At 41.1% G+C, this 20,320-nt stretch overlaps 1 protein-coding gene across 15 annotated transcripts in view; it reads right to left on the reverse strand.

The window, feature by feature from the left end:
* The window catches only part of SUSD1 (sushi domain containing 1), a 299,394-nt gene that overhangs the window by 225,664 nt on the left and 53,410 nt on the right, over positions 1–20,320 (reverse strand). For 14 of the 15 annotated variants that reach the window (XR_013551693.2, XR_013551696.2, XR_013551695.2 and 11 more), the window contains 3 exons: positions 17,156–17,335; positions 8,188–8,285; positions 7,175–7,361 (listed from right to left, as the gene is read on the reverse strand). Coding sequence is in view for 12 of the 15 variants with exons in the window: in XM_078436588.2 (XP_078292714.2) it covers positions 7,175–7,361; positions 8,188–8,285; positions 17,156–17,335 (465 nt within the window). In the remaining 3 variants the exon portion in view is untranslated. The remainder of the gene's footprint in view (positions 1–7,174; positions 7,362–8,187; positions 8,286–17,155; positions 17,336–20,320) is intronic. The other variant, XM_078436590.2, reaches the window with a different exon arrangement.

Below are 20,320 nucleotides of genomic sequence, written 5' to 3' on the forward strand. Positions count from 1 at the left end.
CTCTCTCTCTCTCTCTCAAAATAAATAAACTAAAAAAAATTTTTTTTTAATAAAAAACTAAACTTTTTTTAAAAATTAAAAAAAAATTGAAGAAATTATAGGAAACATAAACAGATTTTTTAAAAAAGTCATAGCAGAAATTAACAAAGTTATCAAAGAATTATCTCCCAAAAGGGATAAAACCTAACGATCTCAAGAGAAAATGTGTCCAACTTTAGAGGAAGGCAAAATTCCAAAGTGATACAAACTTTTCTAGAGCATAAAAAATATGGAAGACTTCCCAATTCATTTTAAGAGAACTAGCATGAAGCTTATAATGAGATCAGATCACCAAATGTGCAGGATCTAAAGGAAGAGAATGGCAAATCTTTACAACAGTGCATATATGAACAGAAAAGATAAAACTTAAGTAATATTGAGTAAATGTAGAAATGTACTTTTTCCCAGTTGGGATGCCTCCATATAACCCAATTCTCACTAGATTAACTTGCAAATTTAATCCAATTCCACTTAAAATTTCAGGCAGAGGAAAGAGATCTGGAGACATTTAAATACTCAGCCATGGTCACCAAACTCTTCAATGCAGAGTTAAAATGCAAACCACGTCTGTCTGACCCTACAGACCATCTTTTTCTTGGAGAGAAATTACCTTGTAGAGGTAACTGGGTATTAGTAAAAACAGCTGACACTGAACAGCAAGCTGTCATTTTGACTAAATAATGACACATGAGTTTGAAGTCTTTTCAATAAGACCTATTCCCTAGAAAAACTAAAACTATAAAACAACAAAACGTCAGTAAATACATATCTATCAATAATTACTTTGATTGTAAATGGACTAAATGCTCCAATCGATAGACATAGGGTGAGAGAAGAGATTAAAAAACAATACCCATCTATATGCTGCCTACAAGAGACTCATTTCAGACGTATAGACACCTGCAGATTGAGAGCAAGGGGGTGGAGAAACATCTATCACGCAAATAGACGTCAAAAGAAAGCTGAAGTAGCAATACTTAAAATGGAAAAAGACTTTAAAACAAAGACTGTAAAAAGAGACAAAGAAGGACACTTTGTAATAATAAAGGGGACATTCCTACAAGACAATAGATCAATTGTAAGTATTTATGCACCCAACATGAAAGCACTCAATACATAAACCAGTTAATAACAAACATAAAGGAACTAATCAACAGTAGTACAATAATAGGAGGGGACTTTAACACCCCACTTACATCAATGAACAGATCGTTCATACAGAAAATCAACAAGGAAAAAGCGGCTTTGAATGATACATTGGAACAGATGGATTTAACAGATATATTCAGAATACTCCATCCTAAAACAGCAGAATACACATTCTTTGCAAGTGCACATGGAACATTCTCCAGAACAGATCATATAACAGTCCACAAAACAAGTCTCAACAAATGATAGAAGCTGTACCATGCATCTTTTCTGACCACAGCACTATGAAATGAGAAATCAACCACAAAAAACAAATTTGGAAAGGGTACAAATACATGGAGGTCAAATAACATGCTACTAAACAATGAATGGGTCCACCAAGAAATCAAACAAAAACTACATGGAAATAAATAAAAATGAAAACATAATGACCCAAAATCTTTGGGATGCAGGAAAACAATTCTAAGAGGCAAGATTATAATAATACAGTCCTACCTCAAGAAGCAAGAAAAATCTCACATAAACAACCTAAGTCCTAAAGGTGCTAGAAAAAGAGCAACAAACAAAACCTAAACCCAGAAGGAAGTAATAAAGATTAGAGTAGAAGAAGTAAATGACATAGAAACCAAAAAACAGGGGCGCCTGGGTGGCGCAGTCGGTTAAGCGTCCGACTTCAGCCAGGTCACGATCTCGCGGTCTGTGAGTTCGAGCCCCGCGTCAGGCTCTGGGCTGATGGCTCGGAGCCTGGAGCCTGTTTCCGATTCTGTGTCTCCCTCTCTCTCTGCCCCTCCCCCGTTCATGCTCTGTCTCTCTCTGTCCCAAAAATAAATAAAAAACGTTGAAAAAAAAAATTAAAAAAAAAAAAAAAAAAAAAAGAAACCAAAAAACAATAGAACAGAACAATGAAAGCTGGTTCTTTGTAAAGATCAACAAAATTGATAAACCTATAGCCAGACCCTTCCCCCCGCCCAAAAAAAAAGAGAGAGAGGACTCAAATAAACAAAACCACAAATGAGAGAGAAGAAATAACCAACACCAGAGAAATACAAACTCTTGTAAGAGAATATTAGGAAAACTATATGTCAATAAACTGGACAACCTAGAAGAAATGGATACATTCCTAGAAACATATAATCTACCAAAACTGAAACAGGAATAAATAGAAAATTTGAACAGACCAATAACCAGCCAAGAAATTAAATCAGTAATCAAAAAACTCCTAACAAACAAAAGTCCAGGACCAGATGGCTTCACAGGTGAATTCTACTAAACATTTAAAGAAGAGTCAATACCCATTCCTCTCAAACTATTCCAAAAAATAGAAGAGGGAGGAAAAATTCCAAATTCATTCTATTAGGCCAGTATCATCTTGATACCAAAGCCAGATAAAGACACCACAAAAGAAAGAGAACTACAGGTCAATATCTCTGATGAACATGGATGCAAAAACCCTCAAGAAAATACTAGCAAAATGAATTGAACAACGCATTAAAAAAAAATCATTCACCACAAACAAGTGGGATTTATTCCTGGAATGCAAAAGTGGCTCAATATTCACAAATCAATCAACATGATACATCACATCAATAAGAGAATGTATAAGAACCATATGATCATTTCAATAGATGCAGAAAAAGTATTTGACAAAGTACAACATCTACTCATGATAAAAAAAAAACCAGAGCAAAGTAGGTTTAGAGGGAACATACCTCAACATAATGAAGGCCATGTATGAAAAACCCACAGCTAACATCATCCTTAATGGGGAAACACTGAGAGCTTTTCCCCTAATGTCAAGAACAAGATAAGGATGTTCACTCTCAACACTTTTATTCAACATAATACTTAAAGTCCTAGCCACAACAATCAGACAACAAAAAGAAATAAAAGGCATCCAAATTGGTAACAAAGAAGTAAAACTTTCACTATTTACAGATGACATGATACTACATATAGAAAACCCTAAAAACGCTGAAACTGATAAATTCAGCAAAGTCACAGGATACAAAATCAACGTACAGAAATCTTTTGCACCAATAATGAAGCAGCAGAAAGACAAATTAAGAAAACAATCATATTTACAATTTCATCAAAAACAATAAAATGCCTAGGACTAAACATAACCAAAGAGGTGAAAGAAAACTATAAAACCCTGATGAAAAAAAATTGATGATAACACAAATAAATGGAAAGACATTCCATGGTCATGGATTGAAGGAACAAATATTGTAGGGTGCCTGGGTGATGCAGTCAAACATCAACTTTTGATTTCAACTCAGGTCATGATTTCATGGTTCATGGGATTGAGCCCCACGTCGGGCTTTGAGCTGACAGCACAGAGTCTGCTTGAGATTCTCTCCCTCTCTCTCTGCCCATCCACTGGCTCGTGCTTGCTCTCTCTCTCTCTCAAAACAAATAAATAAACTTAGAAAAAGAACAAACATTGTTAAAATGTCTGTACTACCCAAAGCAATCTACAGATTTAATGTAACCTCTATCAAAATACCAACAGCATTTTTTACAGAATTAGAACAAACAATTCTAAAATTTGTATGGAACCAGAAGAGACCTCAAATAGCCAAAGAAATCTTGAAAAAGAAATACAAAACTGGAGGCATCATGATTCCAGACTCCAAGTTTTATTACAAAGCTGTAGTGATCAAAACACTATGGTACTGGCACAAAAACAGGCAAATAGATCAATGGAACAGAACAGAAAACTCAGAAATAAATCCATAATTATATGGTTAATTAATCTTGGGCAAAGCAGGAAACAATATGCAGTGGGCAAAATCTATTCAATAAATGGTGTTGGGAAAACTGGACAGCAACAAGCAAAAGAATGAAACTGGACCACTCTCTTTCAACATTCACAAAAATAAACTCAAAATGGATTAAAGACCTAAATGTGAGACTTGGGGCGCCTGGGTGGCTCAGTCGGTTAAGTGTCTGACTTCGGCTCAGGGCATGATCTCATGGTCCATGAGTTCGAGCCCCGCGTCAGGCTCTGTGCTGACAGCTCAGAGCCTGGAGCCTGTTTCGGATTCTGTGTCTCCCTCTCTGACCCTCCCCTGTTCATGCTCTGTCTCTCACTGTCTCAAAAATAAATAAAAACATTTTAAAAAGTTTTTTTAAATAAATGTGAGACCTGAAACCACAAAAATCCTGTAAGAAAGCACAGTCAGTAATTTCTCTGACATCGACCATAGCAACATTTTTCTAGATATGTCTCCTAAGGCAAGGAAAACAAAAACAAAATAAACTGGGACTACATCAAAATGAAAATCTCTGCAGAGTAAAGCAAACAATCAACCAAACTAAAAGGCAACCAACGGAATGGGAGAAATATCTACAAATGACATACCAATAAAAAGTATTCAAAATATATAAAAAACTGATACAACTCAATACCCAAAGAACAAATAACCCAATTAATTTAAAAAGGGGCAGAAGACATTAACAGACATTTCTCCAAAGAAGACATACAGCTGGCCAACAGATAGATGAAAAGATGCTCAACATCACTCATCGCCAGGGAAATACAAATCAAAACCACAATGACATATGACCTCACACCTGTCAGAATGGCTAATATCAACAAAACAAGAAACAAGTGTTACTGAGGATGTGGAGAAAAAGGAACGCTCATGCACTGTTGGTAGGAATGCAAACTGGTGAAGCCACTGTGGAAAACAGTATGGAGGTTCCTCAAAAAGTTAAACACTGAACTACCCCTATGGCCCAGTAATCACATCATTGGGTATTTTACCCCAAAAATACAAAAACACCAATTCAAAGGGATACATGCAACCCTATGTTTATCACAACATTATTTACAATACCAAGACATGGAAGCAGCCCAAGTATCTGTTGACTGATGAATGGATAAAGATGTGGCATGCGTACATGCGCACACACACACACACACACACACACACACAGAGGAATATTATTCAACCATAAAAAAGAATGAAATCTTGCCATTTGCAATGACATGGATGGAGCTAGAGAGTGTCATGCTAAGTAAAATAAATCAGAAAAACACAAATACTATATGATCTCACTCATCTGTAGAATTTAAGAAACAAAACAAATGACAAAAGGAAAGAGAGAGAGAAACCAAGAAACAGACTCCTAAGTATAGGGAACAAACTGACGGTTACCAGAGAGGAGGGAGGTGATGAAACAGGTGAAGGGTATTAAGAGTATACTTATGGGGCACCTGGGTGGCTCAGTGGGTTAAGTATCCAACTTCGGCTCAGGTCATGAGTTTGAGCCCCACAGAGTCGGACTCTGTGCTGACAACTCAGAGCCTGGAGCCTGCTTCAGATTCTGTGTCTCCCTCTCTCTGACCCTCCCCCATTCATGCTCTGTCTCTCTCTGTCTCAAAAATAAATAAACATTAAAAAAAATTAAAAAAAAACCTTTTAAAAAAAAAGAGTACACTTATCGTGGAATGCACTTATTGTTGGTTAAGTGGCTGACTTCGGCTCAGGTCATGATTTCATGGTTCGTGAGTTCAAGACCCACATCAGCTCACTGCTGTCATTGCAGAGGCTCACTGCTGTCAGTGCAGAGCCTGATTTGGATCCTCTGTCCCTCTCTCTGCCCCTTCCCCCCTCAAAAAAAATAAGTAAAACATTAAAAAAAAATACACTTATTGTGATGAGCACTGAGTAATGTAGAAAATTGCTGAATCACTATATCTTACACCTGAAACTCATGTAACACTGTATGTTAACTGTACTGTATTAAAATTTAAAACTTATAAAAAAGAGAAGAAGACATACTACTTTTTAAATGTTTATTTTTGAGAAAGAAGTGGGGGAGGGGCAGAGTGAGAAAGGGGCAGAGGATCTGAAGCAGGCTCTGTGCCGACAGTAGACAGCCCGATGCGGGGCTCAAACTCACAACCTGAGCCAAAATTGGATGTGAGAAATATGCCCCAATAAGACCTAGTCCTACTAAACCCACAGCAGTTTATCATTAATTTTGAATAAGATTCTCTAGTTATATTAATTCTACAACATCTTTCCCTACATATTATTTGTTTAGAAAGAAATATTTTGGGTTTTTTATATATAAGTACCTTAGGAATCTAATCTGTGTAATTTCATATTTGGCTTTCTATTGTTAAGATCAGCAGACTATTCGATTATTTCTGCCAAATCCATGTCACTTCCCAGTTCCTGGTGGTAGTAATACCCGAAGGCTGAGGTACATTTTAAGTGGGACATCAAACAGCTAGTTGAGAACCACCTCCACTCACCCAAAATAATAAATGACACTAATGGCTTCTTGAGATTTGCTTATAAGGTATTTAATCAGTCCTGACACCCCATAACCAAAATTACGAAAAAAAAATTTATTATAATTGTCACAATATTGTTGTAAAAATCATGTGATAACTATGTGCAGTGAGGTTTATTACTACTTTTTGAAACTCCTTCCTATCCACTTCTCTTCTCACTTAATATCTCCCTTCCTGCATCTTGGGGCTGCCTCTTCCCTATCCACTCACTCACTGTCAACTTGATTCCCACCCCTCACCGGTCCTGGGGTCAGTTTCGTACCTAGATGGAAAGCTGCTAGGTCACCCTCTCTGGCTCCTCCTCTCTCATAGCCAAGAGTAAGAAATGACCTTGCCCTTTCCGACCAAAGATAAGCCACATGGCTACTCTCTAGTTCCTTGGATAATTGGGAATTGGCTGCACCGTCACCAAATATTCTTCTCTTTTAAATGTCTCATTACTTTCCATTTCAACCAGGGACCCAGCTGTGAAACAATACATCAGCGCATCAGTAAGATAGGAATCTCTCTTACTAGACCTGCGCTGGTTCTGACCCCTGGAGTAACCGCATCCTCCTGGCTACAGATCTCAGAAAATAAGTGGGAACTCTCAGGCCCAGTTGATTCTGAAGTACACTTCCCCACATCCTGTGCTTAACGTTTCCTAGGAGGCAATGAGACTTCACCTCTACCTACCAGCTGTCTGGAACGCAATGATGGTGGGCACGGAGCGTGTGGGCAGGGCAGTGAAGATGCTCATGGTGTAGTTGGTGCCTGGGTACAGATCTAGGCACACTTCGGGGGTCCTGCTGTCTGTGGTCAAGTTGACGGTCTCCTCATGAACTGATTCCACAGGGTGCAACCGTTGTCCTTTTATGTGTATCTTTGGGAGAGAGAAAGAAAAAAGAACCCACCATGACTCCAGTTAAAACAATAGAGAGGGGCGCCTGGGTGGCTCTGTTGGTTAAGCATCGACTTCAGCTCAGGTCATGATCTCACGGTTCGTGAGTCCGAGCCCCACATCAGGCTCTGTGCTGACAGCTCAGAGCCTGGAGCCTACTTGGGATTTTGTGTCTCCCTCTCTCTTTGCCCCTCCCCCACTCACAGTCTTGGTCCCTCTCTCTCTCAAAAACAAATAAACATTTAAAAAATTAAAGAAATAAAAAAACAACTGAGAGAGACCCTTTGTGGGGCCGGATCCCATGCCCCTACTACACTGCGCACCCAGGGGAGATGAATAGGTTAAGTTTCTGCTATCAGGTATCTGATGATGAAGTCTCACCCTAAGAAGTGACATAAAATGACATGAATGACCAGCCATCAAGGAGGCAGTCACAACCTGAGAGCCATTCTCTGCATCCTGTCACCCAGTCAGCAGATGCTTCCAGGCCCCCTCTGGAGGAGTGAAATACAAGTGCTTGGAAACAAGCGATAGTGATGATGCCAAATATAAATATATCCCCCACACGTATACTCCGTCGAATGACAATTAAACACAGAATGTAAAATAAAATACACCAGACTATGTTAAAAATTCTGATCACTTTTTAAAAGGACAATCAGACAATTAGATTGAGAAGACCTTAGTGCTCGCTTCGGCAGCACATATACTAGATTGAGAAGACCTTAGAGCAGGAAGTCCCTCCAAGTCACGTTCCTGTCGCATACTATTTCTGCCCTGTCAAGAAAACGTTGATCATTTTACTTACCACATAGATAATCTTGGAGACTGTTCTTCCTGGGTTTATTTGCCACCTCACACAGCTGTTATTAAACACTGATACATCATTAACTTCTGCAATTATTTCTAAAACAGAAAAAGAGAGTCCACTCACAAAATGCATCAATGGTCTTTGGAAAAATCCCAATGGCAATCATGATGGACGTAGTTTATCTGTGCAGCTGACAACTCGGCATATCACCATTCATGCTCTGATTCAGAAGCCAAATCAGGCAATTCGAGCTGCCCCAGGCCAATCACCCAATTCATCTTCATCAAAGATGAGCCTGGCCCATTACCTGACTTGGAGGAAAAGAAAAGACAGATAGCCACTTGAGTGTGGGTAAGAATTCCAACCTGTGATTGGCCTGGCAGGCCACTGGATGCCACTGGTGTTCCACTCATGTGGGATGGAGAGGCCCAGAGCTGAGCCCTGAATCTTCCCTGCAGCCACGTAGGTAAGATCTGTTTCTGGCTTCCCCATCTGACCTGGCTGACACAATGCTCTTATTTCCAGGTCACTGCTGTTCCCAACAAGGAAATGACATGCATCACCACACACAGGGCCATTCTTCAGCAGCAGTGTGGGGTAAACTACATAAATTCCCCACAAGGTCCCTGGATAATTCTAGGGCTCCTCTAACTGAAGCTATTTAATTCTGATCAGAAAGCCACAGACTTCTTCAAGTTGTTCTGCTTGAATATTGTGTGTATTTCATGTAATAAATTTGGCAGTGTGGGAAACCATATGAGGGCATTGGTTCTGAGGTAACACAGTTTCCAAGGGATTGTACTGGCTCTCTTTCCTCCCCTGCTTTACTCACCTTACCCCACTCCTGCTTCCCAGGGTGTCATTCCCCCTTGTGTAATAAATATAAGCCCTGTGCCACAGGCTCTGTTTTCTGGGAAACCCAAGATAAGACTCCCATCGAGAAGGGTGAGAAAGGGGCACCTGGGTAGCTCAGGGGGTTAAGTGTCCGACTTCAGCTTCGGTCATGATATGGCCATTTGTGGGTTCAAGCCCTGCATCGGGCTCTGTGCCGACAGCTTGGAGCCTGGAGCCTGCTTCAGATTCTGTGTCTCCCTCTCTCTCTGCCCCTCCCCTGCTTGACTCTGTCTCTGTCTCTCTCTCTCAAAAATGAATGAACATGAAGGAGGAGGAGGAGGAGGAGGAGGAGGAGGAGGAGGAGAATGATTACAAGAAGGGTGAGAAAGAGAATTCCCCATCTCAGAAGATGCCTCCCCTCATCTCATCCCCTGTCTCTCCCTTCTCAGCCTCCAACATGGGAAAGAGAGCCTGACCTGTACCTTGGGTACCTGTAGGATTGACTCATTTCCCCTGTACTCACAACCAATGCCACCATCAGACTGTGATCTACGGATGATCTCTTTGCCAAAGAAGATTTTACATCTTTACTAAATCACCCCATCAGCAGCATTACTGGGTCTCGGGTAAACCCAGGTCAGCCATCAGTAAGTGAGAATAAATACAGGCAGAGAGAGGAAAACAGGCAAATTTCTGGTGAGACACCAGAGGATCACCTATGGCTGTCTAAAGCATTCCTGGGTCTCTACATCAATGCTTTTCCCAGAGCACAGATAAAATGAAATCAAAGAAATATTCCAGTTGTGGACATGAGTACCCTAAGAGATGTAAAGATTCTATCTGTTTGCCGCCCTGAGGAGCATGAAGATGACGTTGGTGCCAGTCTTTCATGAGCATGAACAAGCCCCAAATACTCCAGGACCCTTCCCTTCCCATCACCCTTCAAAGTCCCTGGAGCCCTGGACTCCCCTGCTCACTCACACATCACTCTGATACCAACTCACCACCTGGTCCGGAAAGAAAAGGAAACATCCCACCCCTCACCTTGTCTCTGACTGCCAGTGAGGCAAATGTTCTTCTCACTCAGGACCCCCCTGCTATCCAAGCAGAGATTAGAAAGGAGACATGAAAGTTTCCTTCCTTGTCCTTCCCTTCTGCTCATTCACTATGACAACAGCAAATGACATCTCAAAATTGCCATCTGCCTCCTGCCTGTGCCGTGCTCTCTTGCACGGATGGACCAAGATCTGATTACGGGGATGTCAGATATTTCATCCCAAGGGGCCGTTTAACAAAACATGCTTGCTTTTCCCTCCAGGTGTCACCAGGTGGAAAGACCTCTTTATAAACACATCAGGTATTAAACATCCACATTAATGCTGCCTTTTTAAAAGAGATGCCCTCATTCTAACAGTACTGATAACTGAAAACATTTCTGGAAGTTCTCTTTGGAACTGGCTCCAGGGTTCTTTATTCACCATTCACTGAATGATGAATCCTCCCATGCCAGACACTGGGCTGTGACAACGATCAGAACATATCAGAACATTCCCTCGGGAATGTGTGGTCTAACGGAGGGAGCAGACATAGAAGCAGGTAAGTACAACTCAATAAATCTTAGAACAAAGTTACACACAAGTACCACAGGGTAGAGATAAAGGAGCCACCCACTGTCATTGGAAGACCTGGGGAAGCTGGCTTTGTGGAGGGCATGACCTTAAGGGACGAATGGCTAAAGAGGGGGGAAGACACCCAAGCAGAGCGAACCTAACACAGATCTGGAGCTACAGGAGGGTGTGGCATATTCACGGTGTTGAGTGACAGAGAAGCGTAAGGCACTGAGAAGGGCGAATGACAGGAAATGAGGCTGCAGATGTAGACAGAACAGACTGGGCTCGATCCTGCCCACCAGACTAAGTGCAGACTTACTCCGGTGAGCAAAAGCAGGAAAATAATGGAACTTTTTTTTTTTAGAAAGATGATTCTGGTATTTGTTGAAGTAGACACCGGAGTAGAACTGAAGGTTGTAAGAACAGGATACTCTTTACTCAGCACTTACAATATGGCAAACACTGATAGATCTTTAAAGACTAGATCTCATCTTGGGGCACCCGGGTGGCTCAGTTGGTTAAGTGTCTAGCTTCAGCTCAGGTCATAATCTCACAGTTTGTGAGTTTGAGCCCCGCATCCAGCTCTGTGCGGATGGTGCAAAGCCTGTTTAGGATTCTATCTCTCCTTCTCTCTGCCCTTCCCCACCTTATTCTCTCTCTCGCTCTCAAAAATAAATAAATAAACTTACAAAAAAAAGATCTCATTTTAACAGCAGTCATAAGAAGCAACAGTGAACACTTATTGAGTAATTACTATGGGTCTGACAGTATGTATAGTACTTTAAAAGTGTCATTTATTTCATTTTCAAAATAACCCCATTTCACCATATACGTGAGTCAAACCACCATGGTGTACGTCTTAAACTTATGCAGTGATGTAGGTCAATTATTTCTCAATAAAACTAGAAAAAATATATTAAGAATTAGGGGCACCTGGGTGGTTCAGCTGGTTAAGCATCCGACTTCAGCTCAGGTCATGATCTCACCTCTCATGGGTTCGAGCCCCATATCAGGCTCTGTGCTGACACCTCAGAGCCTGGAGCCTGCTTCGGATTCTGTGTCTCCCTCTCTCTCTAACCTCCCCTGCTCATGCTCAGTCTCTCTCTCAAAAAAATAAATATTAAAAAAAATTTTTTTTTAATATATTAAGAATTAATTTAAAATAAGCCCATTAGCTTGACATTATTGTGTCCATTTTATAGACATGAGGCTTAGAGAAGTTAAGTAACCTGCCAGAGGTCATATGGGTTGTAAGCTGTCAAGTCAGGATTCAAAAGTAGGCCTGTCCAACTCCAAAGCCAAAAGCCAAGGCACTGCAGAGGTTATTCAGCAAAGAAGGGGAGGAATGGCCTCAGGGCCTTGTGTTTAAAGCCATGAGACACTTCTGAGGGAGACACAACAGGAGGTGAGCGATAAGGACAGTCAGGAGTTGAGGCTGACTGCCAGTTTTCAAGCTTGACAGTCTGAATGGATTGCCTTTTATTGTTCTCCTGAGAAACACAGGGAGGGCTACCCTGGGTTTGTGAGGAAAAGACTAACGAGTGTGTTCAGAACATGCCAGATAGGAGTTATCTGCAGAATATCCAGGGGAGAAATAATCCTGAGAGTCAGCCATGTGTGGATGGTCACTGAAGCTGTGGGTGCAGGTGGAACGTCCAGGGAGGACACGGAGATGAGCCCAAAGGCAGAATGCTGGGAAACATGGAACCCAACGGGAACCTACAGGAGAAAGAGCAGAAGAAAGCGAGGAGGAGGCTGGCTGGTGGGTGCCTGGAAGTCAGGGAAGGAAGATCTGAAGGAGTGTCCACTTCCTCGAAAGTTATCTCCCTTCCTGGCCACCAGTTCCCCACAACCTCCTCACCTCTGGCCCAAGAAGGACCTGGAGCAGATCATCACGGCACCAGGGAAAACCTCCATCTCTTTCTTCTCTCACATGGCTCTTTGTCCCCTGACAGAGTGCCCACAGCGTCATGATGAGATCCGAGGTTTGACTTCGGGCAGAGCAGGCCTTTGCCTTGTCCAGTTATAGGACACTTAGGCCTCTCTGGCTTAAAAAAAAAAAAAAAAAAAAAAAAAGGAGGGCCCCACACCATCCAGTTGAACTATTCACTAGATTTGGGGAACCAAAGCTTCAGTAGGTAATAAAGTACCTTTGGTTTGCTTTGGATTCTTTATGTGGTGCATGCATGTGTGTATGTATGTGTGTGTGTGTGTGTGTGTGTGTGTAAATGTGTGTGTGTGTGTGTGTGTGTATATATATGTATGTAAATGTGTGTGTGTGTGTACGTATATATACATACACACACACACACACACACACATATATATATGAGTATTCTACTAGCATCAAGTATTTCTCTGCAGTACTTACCACATTTGTAACTAAATAATTTTGTCTGGTTACTTAATGTCTCCTTAATGTCTCCTGAATCTCTCCTGAATGTGAGCTCCATGATGACAAAGACTGGGTTAATCTCTCTATTCCCAGAACCTAACAGACTATCTTGTATTTTTTTTTTAATATTTATTATTTGGTTGATTGAGTGGATGGATATGGATATCTGATCAACAATGCTAAATGTTGTGGAAAGGTTAAGAGGAATGAGGACTGAAACTAGAACATGAATTTGGCACATGGTCACTAGTGGACCTTGGCGAGAGAGCCAGCATGGAGTGAGGGTATTGGATGCCTGATTCAGGAGGCTGAGTGGAGAAGCAATGTGGGTGCGGACAGAGAAAGTGGGCATAGACTATTCCTTCAGAAATCTCAGTGTGGACAGGGACTAATCCAGCATACTCTCTTGGTTTCCAATTTTATATCCTTTTTCTCTATTTTTAGAAACAGTAAAAGCTCACAGAGAATAAATTGAGGTGACCCAAGCAGATGGTCAAGCTCAGTGTCACTTCTAGTCAAAATCAGTATCTGATTTCAAAAGGTAAATGACTGATCTTCTAATATGACTCATAAACTACCTCCAAAGGCAGAAATTACCCGACACATTTCGATAATGGCAGCATCACTGAAATCAAAGTGACTACTTTGAATAAGTACATGCTTGGCTGTAAGAGTTCTTCGATATTTCTTTTCCTTTTTTCAAGTCACATAAAATAGGTAGAAATAGCATGGCTTAGGGTAGTGCTTTCCTAAAAAGCATTGTACACCTCAGGATGATTTTCTTGTGGCACATGAATAAATTTATATGTTTGCTTGCATCGACTTCTTTGTATATTAGAAAAAATACACATAGTCATCCAACTCATAATATCACACATACTACAAAGTTTCTTTGATCAATAAATTTGAATTATACTGGGGCACCTAGGTGGCTCAGTCGGTTAAACATCTGACTTCGGCTCAGGTCATGATCTTGCAGTCTGTGAGTTCGAGCCCGGCACCAGGCTCTGTGCTGACAGCTCAGAGCCTGGAGCCTGCTTCAGATTCTATGTCTCCCTCTTTCTCTGTCCCTGCCTCGCTTGCGCTCTCTCTCTCTCTCAAAAATAAATAAACATAAAAAAAAAAAACTATAAAAAAATAAATAAATTTAAATTATAATTTTAAATTTTGTGTTTTTTTAAAGAAATTTATTAAATAAATAATACTTTTGCTATGGCAAACATTATCGGCGGGGGGGGGGGGGGGGTGGGCATTCAAATAATTCAAGCTTGGGAAACACTGGTAGGAGAGAGACTGTGGGCGTTCCAGGCTTCCAGACCTAAGTTCAAATCCTGTCTCTGCCATTTACTAGTTACTGAATGACCCTTTGAAAGTTGCTGAACTTTTATGAGTCTCGGAGTACTCATCTACGAAATGAAATGTAACATACTTACTTTATAGGGTTTTCTTGAGGACAAAATGAAACCAAGCATTAAGACCCTTAGCAGAGCCCTGGGCATCTAAGTCAGTACACAATCAACAGCAGCTATAATGCTTGACAGCCAAACTTCATACACATATTCAAACAAATCCAAGCCATGTGGCTTTTATATAAATGTGTCCATTTATTCCAGCTGACCTTTCTTTTCCATCTTTCTTTTCCATAATTGCATTAGAGCTTCATGTGAGCACTCACTAGGCTGAAAAGGAAGATCAACAACAAAACAGAGGGGCAGACGCTCACAAGAGGCCTAGAGGAGTCAGGACCTGAGTCAGGTTAGGGGGCTCAGAACAGATCCCAGCAGATAAACAGTCTGTGTTTCAATAGAGATATTACCCTTCTGAGAGCACGGCGTGAGTGAGCATCCACTTTATAATTATTAACTCAGATTCTAAACATGAAAAGCCAAATGACCTGAACAGAATGAAAGCCAGGCACAGTCTTATCAAGAATGAATCAGCCTCTTTGATCTTGAGGTAAACCAACCCACTAAACATCAAGCTTCCACCTGGGGTTTTTCCAGACACTAAAATGGTTGCCTAATTCTCAGCTGTCTGGAGTTGCCAGTCCAAACTGGCCTTAAAGGAAAAAAAAAAAAAAAAAAGTCCCACCACCTTGCCGGAGTCCACACTCCATTAAAAACATATACAGATCCATGCTGCTAATCCAAAGAAACAGGGCCTCCAAAAATATTTTTAACTAAAAACAACCCAGGTAAAGTGAAGATAAATTATTCCACCCAACTTGGAACAAAACATTCAAACATAAAAAGAGGGATAAACAGAACGAAAACAGAGAGCAGAGGGAGAAGGCATTCGGAGGTTAGGCAGGAAAGCAGAAGACGGGAGGAAGACCCAGAAATGGACACTGAAGAAGGTAAACACAAAATACACACAGGGAGCTGGTACAGAAGAGGTGTGAAGAAATCGGTGAAAACAGGGAAAAGAAGGAAGAAGGGAGTTCGGCTGGGCAAGAGCCATGGCAATCAGCGTTTCTCACTACATTTCCAGAAGCCTCTCCTACCTACCCACCCAGATCGTGTGCACTGCACCGTGAATTCATCAGCATGCAAATCACCCCCTTTATCTGCGGAAATTGAATTTAGCTGCCAATCTTGATTGAGGGCATAGAGGCCTCCTCACAGAAAGATCACAGCTCTCAGGGAAAATGCCTTTTCTCTCCTTAAATCAAAGCTTGCATAAACCCAAGGAAACAGCTGCAGCTGGAGCCACAGACTCCGTGAAAGGTGGCAGGCTGAGGACGGTAATTATAATTAGCAGTTACATAACATGTTTGTTCTTCAAAGTGCTCTACAAGCATCAGCTAATTAATAGCTTACTATGCCCCATGCAGACCCACTGGTTTTTCAAGTAGTGACTAATCCCTGTATCCCCACTGAACTCTGGATGGCGGAGGCAGAGCAGGGTGAGCAGTGAAGCAAACAGCTGAGGGTCCAGAAGCTATGCCCAGCTCTCTCCAAAAGTGACGCCGGAAGTGGCTCAGGGCCAGGAACATTTCCCCAAATGTTTAATTCAGCACCGCATGAGACAGCTTGCCTCACTTCCTCTAAATAACTCTTAGATGTCTCAAAGAGATATCTGTATATCCACGCTCAAATAGCCAAAAGGTGGCAGCAACACAAGTGCCCACCAATGGATGAACAGATAGACAAAATGTAAACACACGCAATGGAATATTACTTAGCCTTTAAAAAGAAGGAAATCCCATCACTTGCAACAACATGGATGAACCTGCAGAACATTATGCTAAGTGAAGTAAGCCAGGCACAGAAGGGCAAATACTACATGAGTCTGCTTCCATGAGGTATCTAAATTAGTCAAATCCACAGAAACAGAAAGTAAAATGCTGGTGCTATGGGGAGGAGGAAGTGGAGGGGAGGTATTGTTTAATGCGTACAGAGGTTCAGGTTTGCGAGATGAAAAGGGTCTGGAGATTGGTGGCACAGCAACGTGAATATACTTAACCCTAAAAAATGATTAAGGTGCTAAATTTTATGTTGTGTGTGTGTTTTACCACAACTGAAAATTTAAAAATAGGGGCACCTGGATGGCTCAGTCAGTTAAGTGTCCAACTCTTGATTTCGGCTCAAGTCATGATCTCATGGTTCATGAGCTCGAGTCCCACTTTGGGCACTGTGCTGACAGCACAGAGCCTGCTTGGGATTCTCTCTCTCCTTCTCTGTCCCTCCTCTGCTAACTCTCTCTCTCAAAATAAAAAAAAAAATTTTTTTAAATTAAAAATAAACATTAAAAACCTCTTTATCTATTACACCACCTTTTCTCTGAAAAGGTATCAACATGCACTACACAGGACTCTTAAGTAGGCCCCCCTGAGAACACGGTCCATGAGAAAAATTTCTCAGCCGGCCAAGTAGAGGAGATAGGACTCACTGTGATTTAAGGTGAGTTTCAAAACATGGATGCACAAAATTTTCTATCCAACCTATTTTCCCAATCTACCCCCTAAATCTTCAGGATTTAGCTGACAAACCTAAAGCCAGGTGCCCTCTCAAGTAAACGGCACAGCCAAGCAGTACACAGAGGGAGCAATGGAATGGCTCCAGGTCCCACGTTCCTGCTGGCCATTTGCTGCCAGGAAACAAGCCCCACAGAATGGAGTCTATACCTGTGCATGTCAAAGGACTTTCTCTCCAAGTGCCTTTCTCTGTGCAAATGGAAATGATCTTTCCTCCAGGGCTTTCAAAGCCCTCTTGACAGACGTAATGAGCCACACTGCCCAGCCTGGAGCTGTGATTCCCCACCAGGACCGCATGCTGCACTTCCGGAGGATGGCCACAGTTGATCTCTGCAATGGGAAGAAGCACAGCACTAGTTATGACCCCCAACTTCTATCCTTATAATTCATATTTTAGAAATAAACATGTAGGGGCGGCTGGGTGGCACAGTCAGTTGAGCGTCCGACTTTGGCTCAGGTCATGATCTCTCGGTTCATGGGTGCGGGCCCCATGTCGGGCTCTGCGCTGACAGCTCAGCCTGGAGCCTGCTTCGGATTCTGTGTCTCCCTCTCTCTCTGCTCTTCCCCAGCTTTCACTCTGTTTCTCTCCCTCTCTCTCAATAAATAAATAAACAAACATTAAAAACAATTTTTTTTAAAAAGATACATTTAGTAATGATAGAGTCCATTCATCTGGGAAAAGAGAAAACATGAACCCCATCAAATAATCCAGTTGCAGACATACAAAATAAGATTGTTCAGAAGTAGAGAAAATAGATATACCTGACTTTAATGAAATTTACAAACATGTATACATAGAAAATGTTCCAATTAGGGATGCCTGGGTGGCTCAGTCGGTTAAGCGTCCAACTTCAGCTCAGGTCATGATCTCGCAGTTCAAGAGTTCAAGTCCCACATTAGGCTCTGAGCTCACAGCTCAAAGCCTGGAGCCTGCTTCGGATTCTGTGTCTCCCCCTCTCTCTGCCCTTCCCCCTCTCATTGCCCTTCCCCCTCTCGTTCTCTCTCTCTCTCTAAAATAAAGCATTAAAAAATTAAAAAAAAAATGTTCCAATTCTAAGACTATTTACATTATGAAGAATTCCTTGTTCAGTGAAATAATCCATCCCAGGGTTCTATTAAATATTAACATTTTCAAGTACCTTCTACCATGTATCATCAGATCACAAACTCCAAAATAGATGATAATAGATAATAGATGTAGTTTTCTTGCCAATTGAATATTAAATGAAATATAAACAAAATATTTGAACTTTGTAAAGCAAATTAATAAGGAAAGTATAGTCTAAACATTCAATTTATAAGTATCTTTCAAAGAAAAAAAATCAGCTGCAAAGAGGGAGGCAGGCCTGACATTACAAAATTGATATGAAATTTCTTCTCTGCAACTCTTAACTACTAGAAGACACTAGAATATTTACAGAAACTATCTGAAGTAAATGGATTTTGATGTTACCATTTTAGACCCAGCCAAACTCTACCTCACGTAAAAGAAAGTCTTTCTCTGCCCCTCCCCAGCTCGCACTCTCTCTCTCTCAAAAATGAATAAACACTAAAAAATTTTTTAAATAAATAAAGTTGAACAAGGTAAAAAAAAAATAATTTGAAAGTAAAGTTCCAAATTATTTCCAAAACTCTGAGCAATGAGGCAAAGGGAAGAAATGAACATGCTAAATTTCTCATGCAGTTATGGGGAGTTCACAGATATCATTTTATTAAAGAAAGCATAATAAATATAAAATAAGGAGGTCATAATAATCTCAAATGCAACCAACAATCCCAGTCATACCTAAATACAGAGGAAAAAATATATACAACTTTTGTTATTCATCCTGCTTTTTAGTTTTCTCCCCAATCTGTAGAAAGCCAAGAAAAGTAAGCACTCTTGACATCCAGGCTTTTAAAATATAAGGGCATTTATTGAGGTAAAGCACTCAAGATAGAGGAAAATGGTATGATCTGTTCCCAACTCCCCAAAGACCATTCTTGGCCTTAGAAGTAGGTGGCTTCTCTTAAACAAGCTTCTGATACAGAACAGGTAGATTTCATGGAATTGCACTTGCCTCCATCCCATTATGGATGCTTGGACTGTTGCAGAACCCCAGAGTTATTTCCCTGAGGGAGGCCTCCCAGAACAGGCTTTCATCTGTTGTCACTGAAGTTATCGTAAGAACTTCAATACAACAGCTCAACCCACCTGACCAGTCACTTGATTCCGAGATTTTTAAAAAGGAGTTAGTCTCTGGTCAGTGCAGATTCAAATCACGAGCAGTTATGGGACCAGAACCAGATGGTCATTTCATAAATCCTCCAATCCTGCCTACCTCACAAGTCCCATATTTGCCCACAGAGATTAATTCCCTTTTCATACATGTTTACCAGACACAAGGCTTCTTGGCCCTCATCATGTTTTTCCCTTCAAAGCATCAAACCTTTAGACATATCAACCAGCCCAAAACACTCCAAGACACAAGTATATTTGTGTGTACATGAGCAGCCAACCGAACAGGTGGTTAATGTTTCATAAGGCTGCCCAGTCATTGTTGACATCTAAAATATCTTCCAGTTAAAACCAGGGTTCAGTTATAGCAGGAAATAGAGGGAACAGCAGTGAAGAGATTGAGGGTGTAGGTTATGCAGGTTTATGGACCTTGAAACTGGAATTCTAAACAGCACATTGGAGACAGTGGGAAGGAATCCAGTGATAGATAATTGGATTAAGGGAGAAGCACAGATTCTAAAGGTATAAGAATACAGAAGATAACTAAACTGCCTTCCATCCTTGGACACAACTAAGAATAATGGAAGACATGGTGGCTTTTGTTGGGAATACAAGATGTTTTTTAATTAATACCAAAAACATGGGGAGCCTGGGTGGCTCGATCAGTTGAGTGTCTGACTCTTAGTTTCAGCTCAGGTCATGATCTCTGCAGTTTGTGAGTTTGACAGCGCAGAGCCTGCTTGGAATTTTCTCCCTCCCCCCTCTCTCTCGGCCCCTCCCCTGCTCATGCTCTCTGCTCATTCTCTCTCGTTCTCTCTCAAAATAAATAAACTTTAAAATTTTTTAAATAAAAAAATTAATACCAAAAATATTAATTTGGGAGTTGATGAGACATCAATAGCTTGGTCTCTAAGAACTAAGGTTCAGCAACTCAGGAAGGTGCCTAGTGGTAGACAACCTGGGCTCGTGACTCTATGCCTTCCCATTCCACAGCTACTCAAGTTGGAGAGTCTCTTGGCAAGAGATATTTAGAGAGGATTCTAGCATGGCTTGGATTAAACACATAGTTCTAAACAGAAGGTGTACATCTGACTTGC

The sequence above is a fragment of the Panthera onca genome, chromosome D4, assembly GCF_046562875.1.
Source record: "Panthera onca isolate mPanOnc1 chromosome D4, mPanOnc1 haplotype 2, whole genome shotgun sequence".
Classification (NCBI taxonomy): domain Eukaryota; kingdom Metazoa; phylum Chordata; class Mammalia; order Carnivora; family Felidae; genus Panthera; species Panthera onca.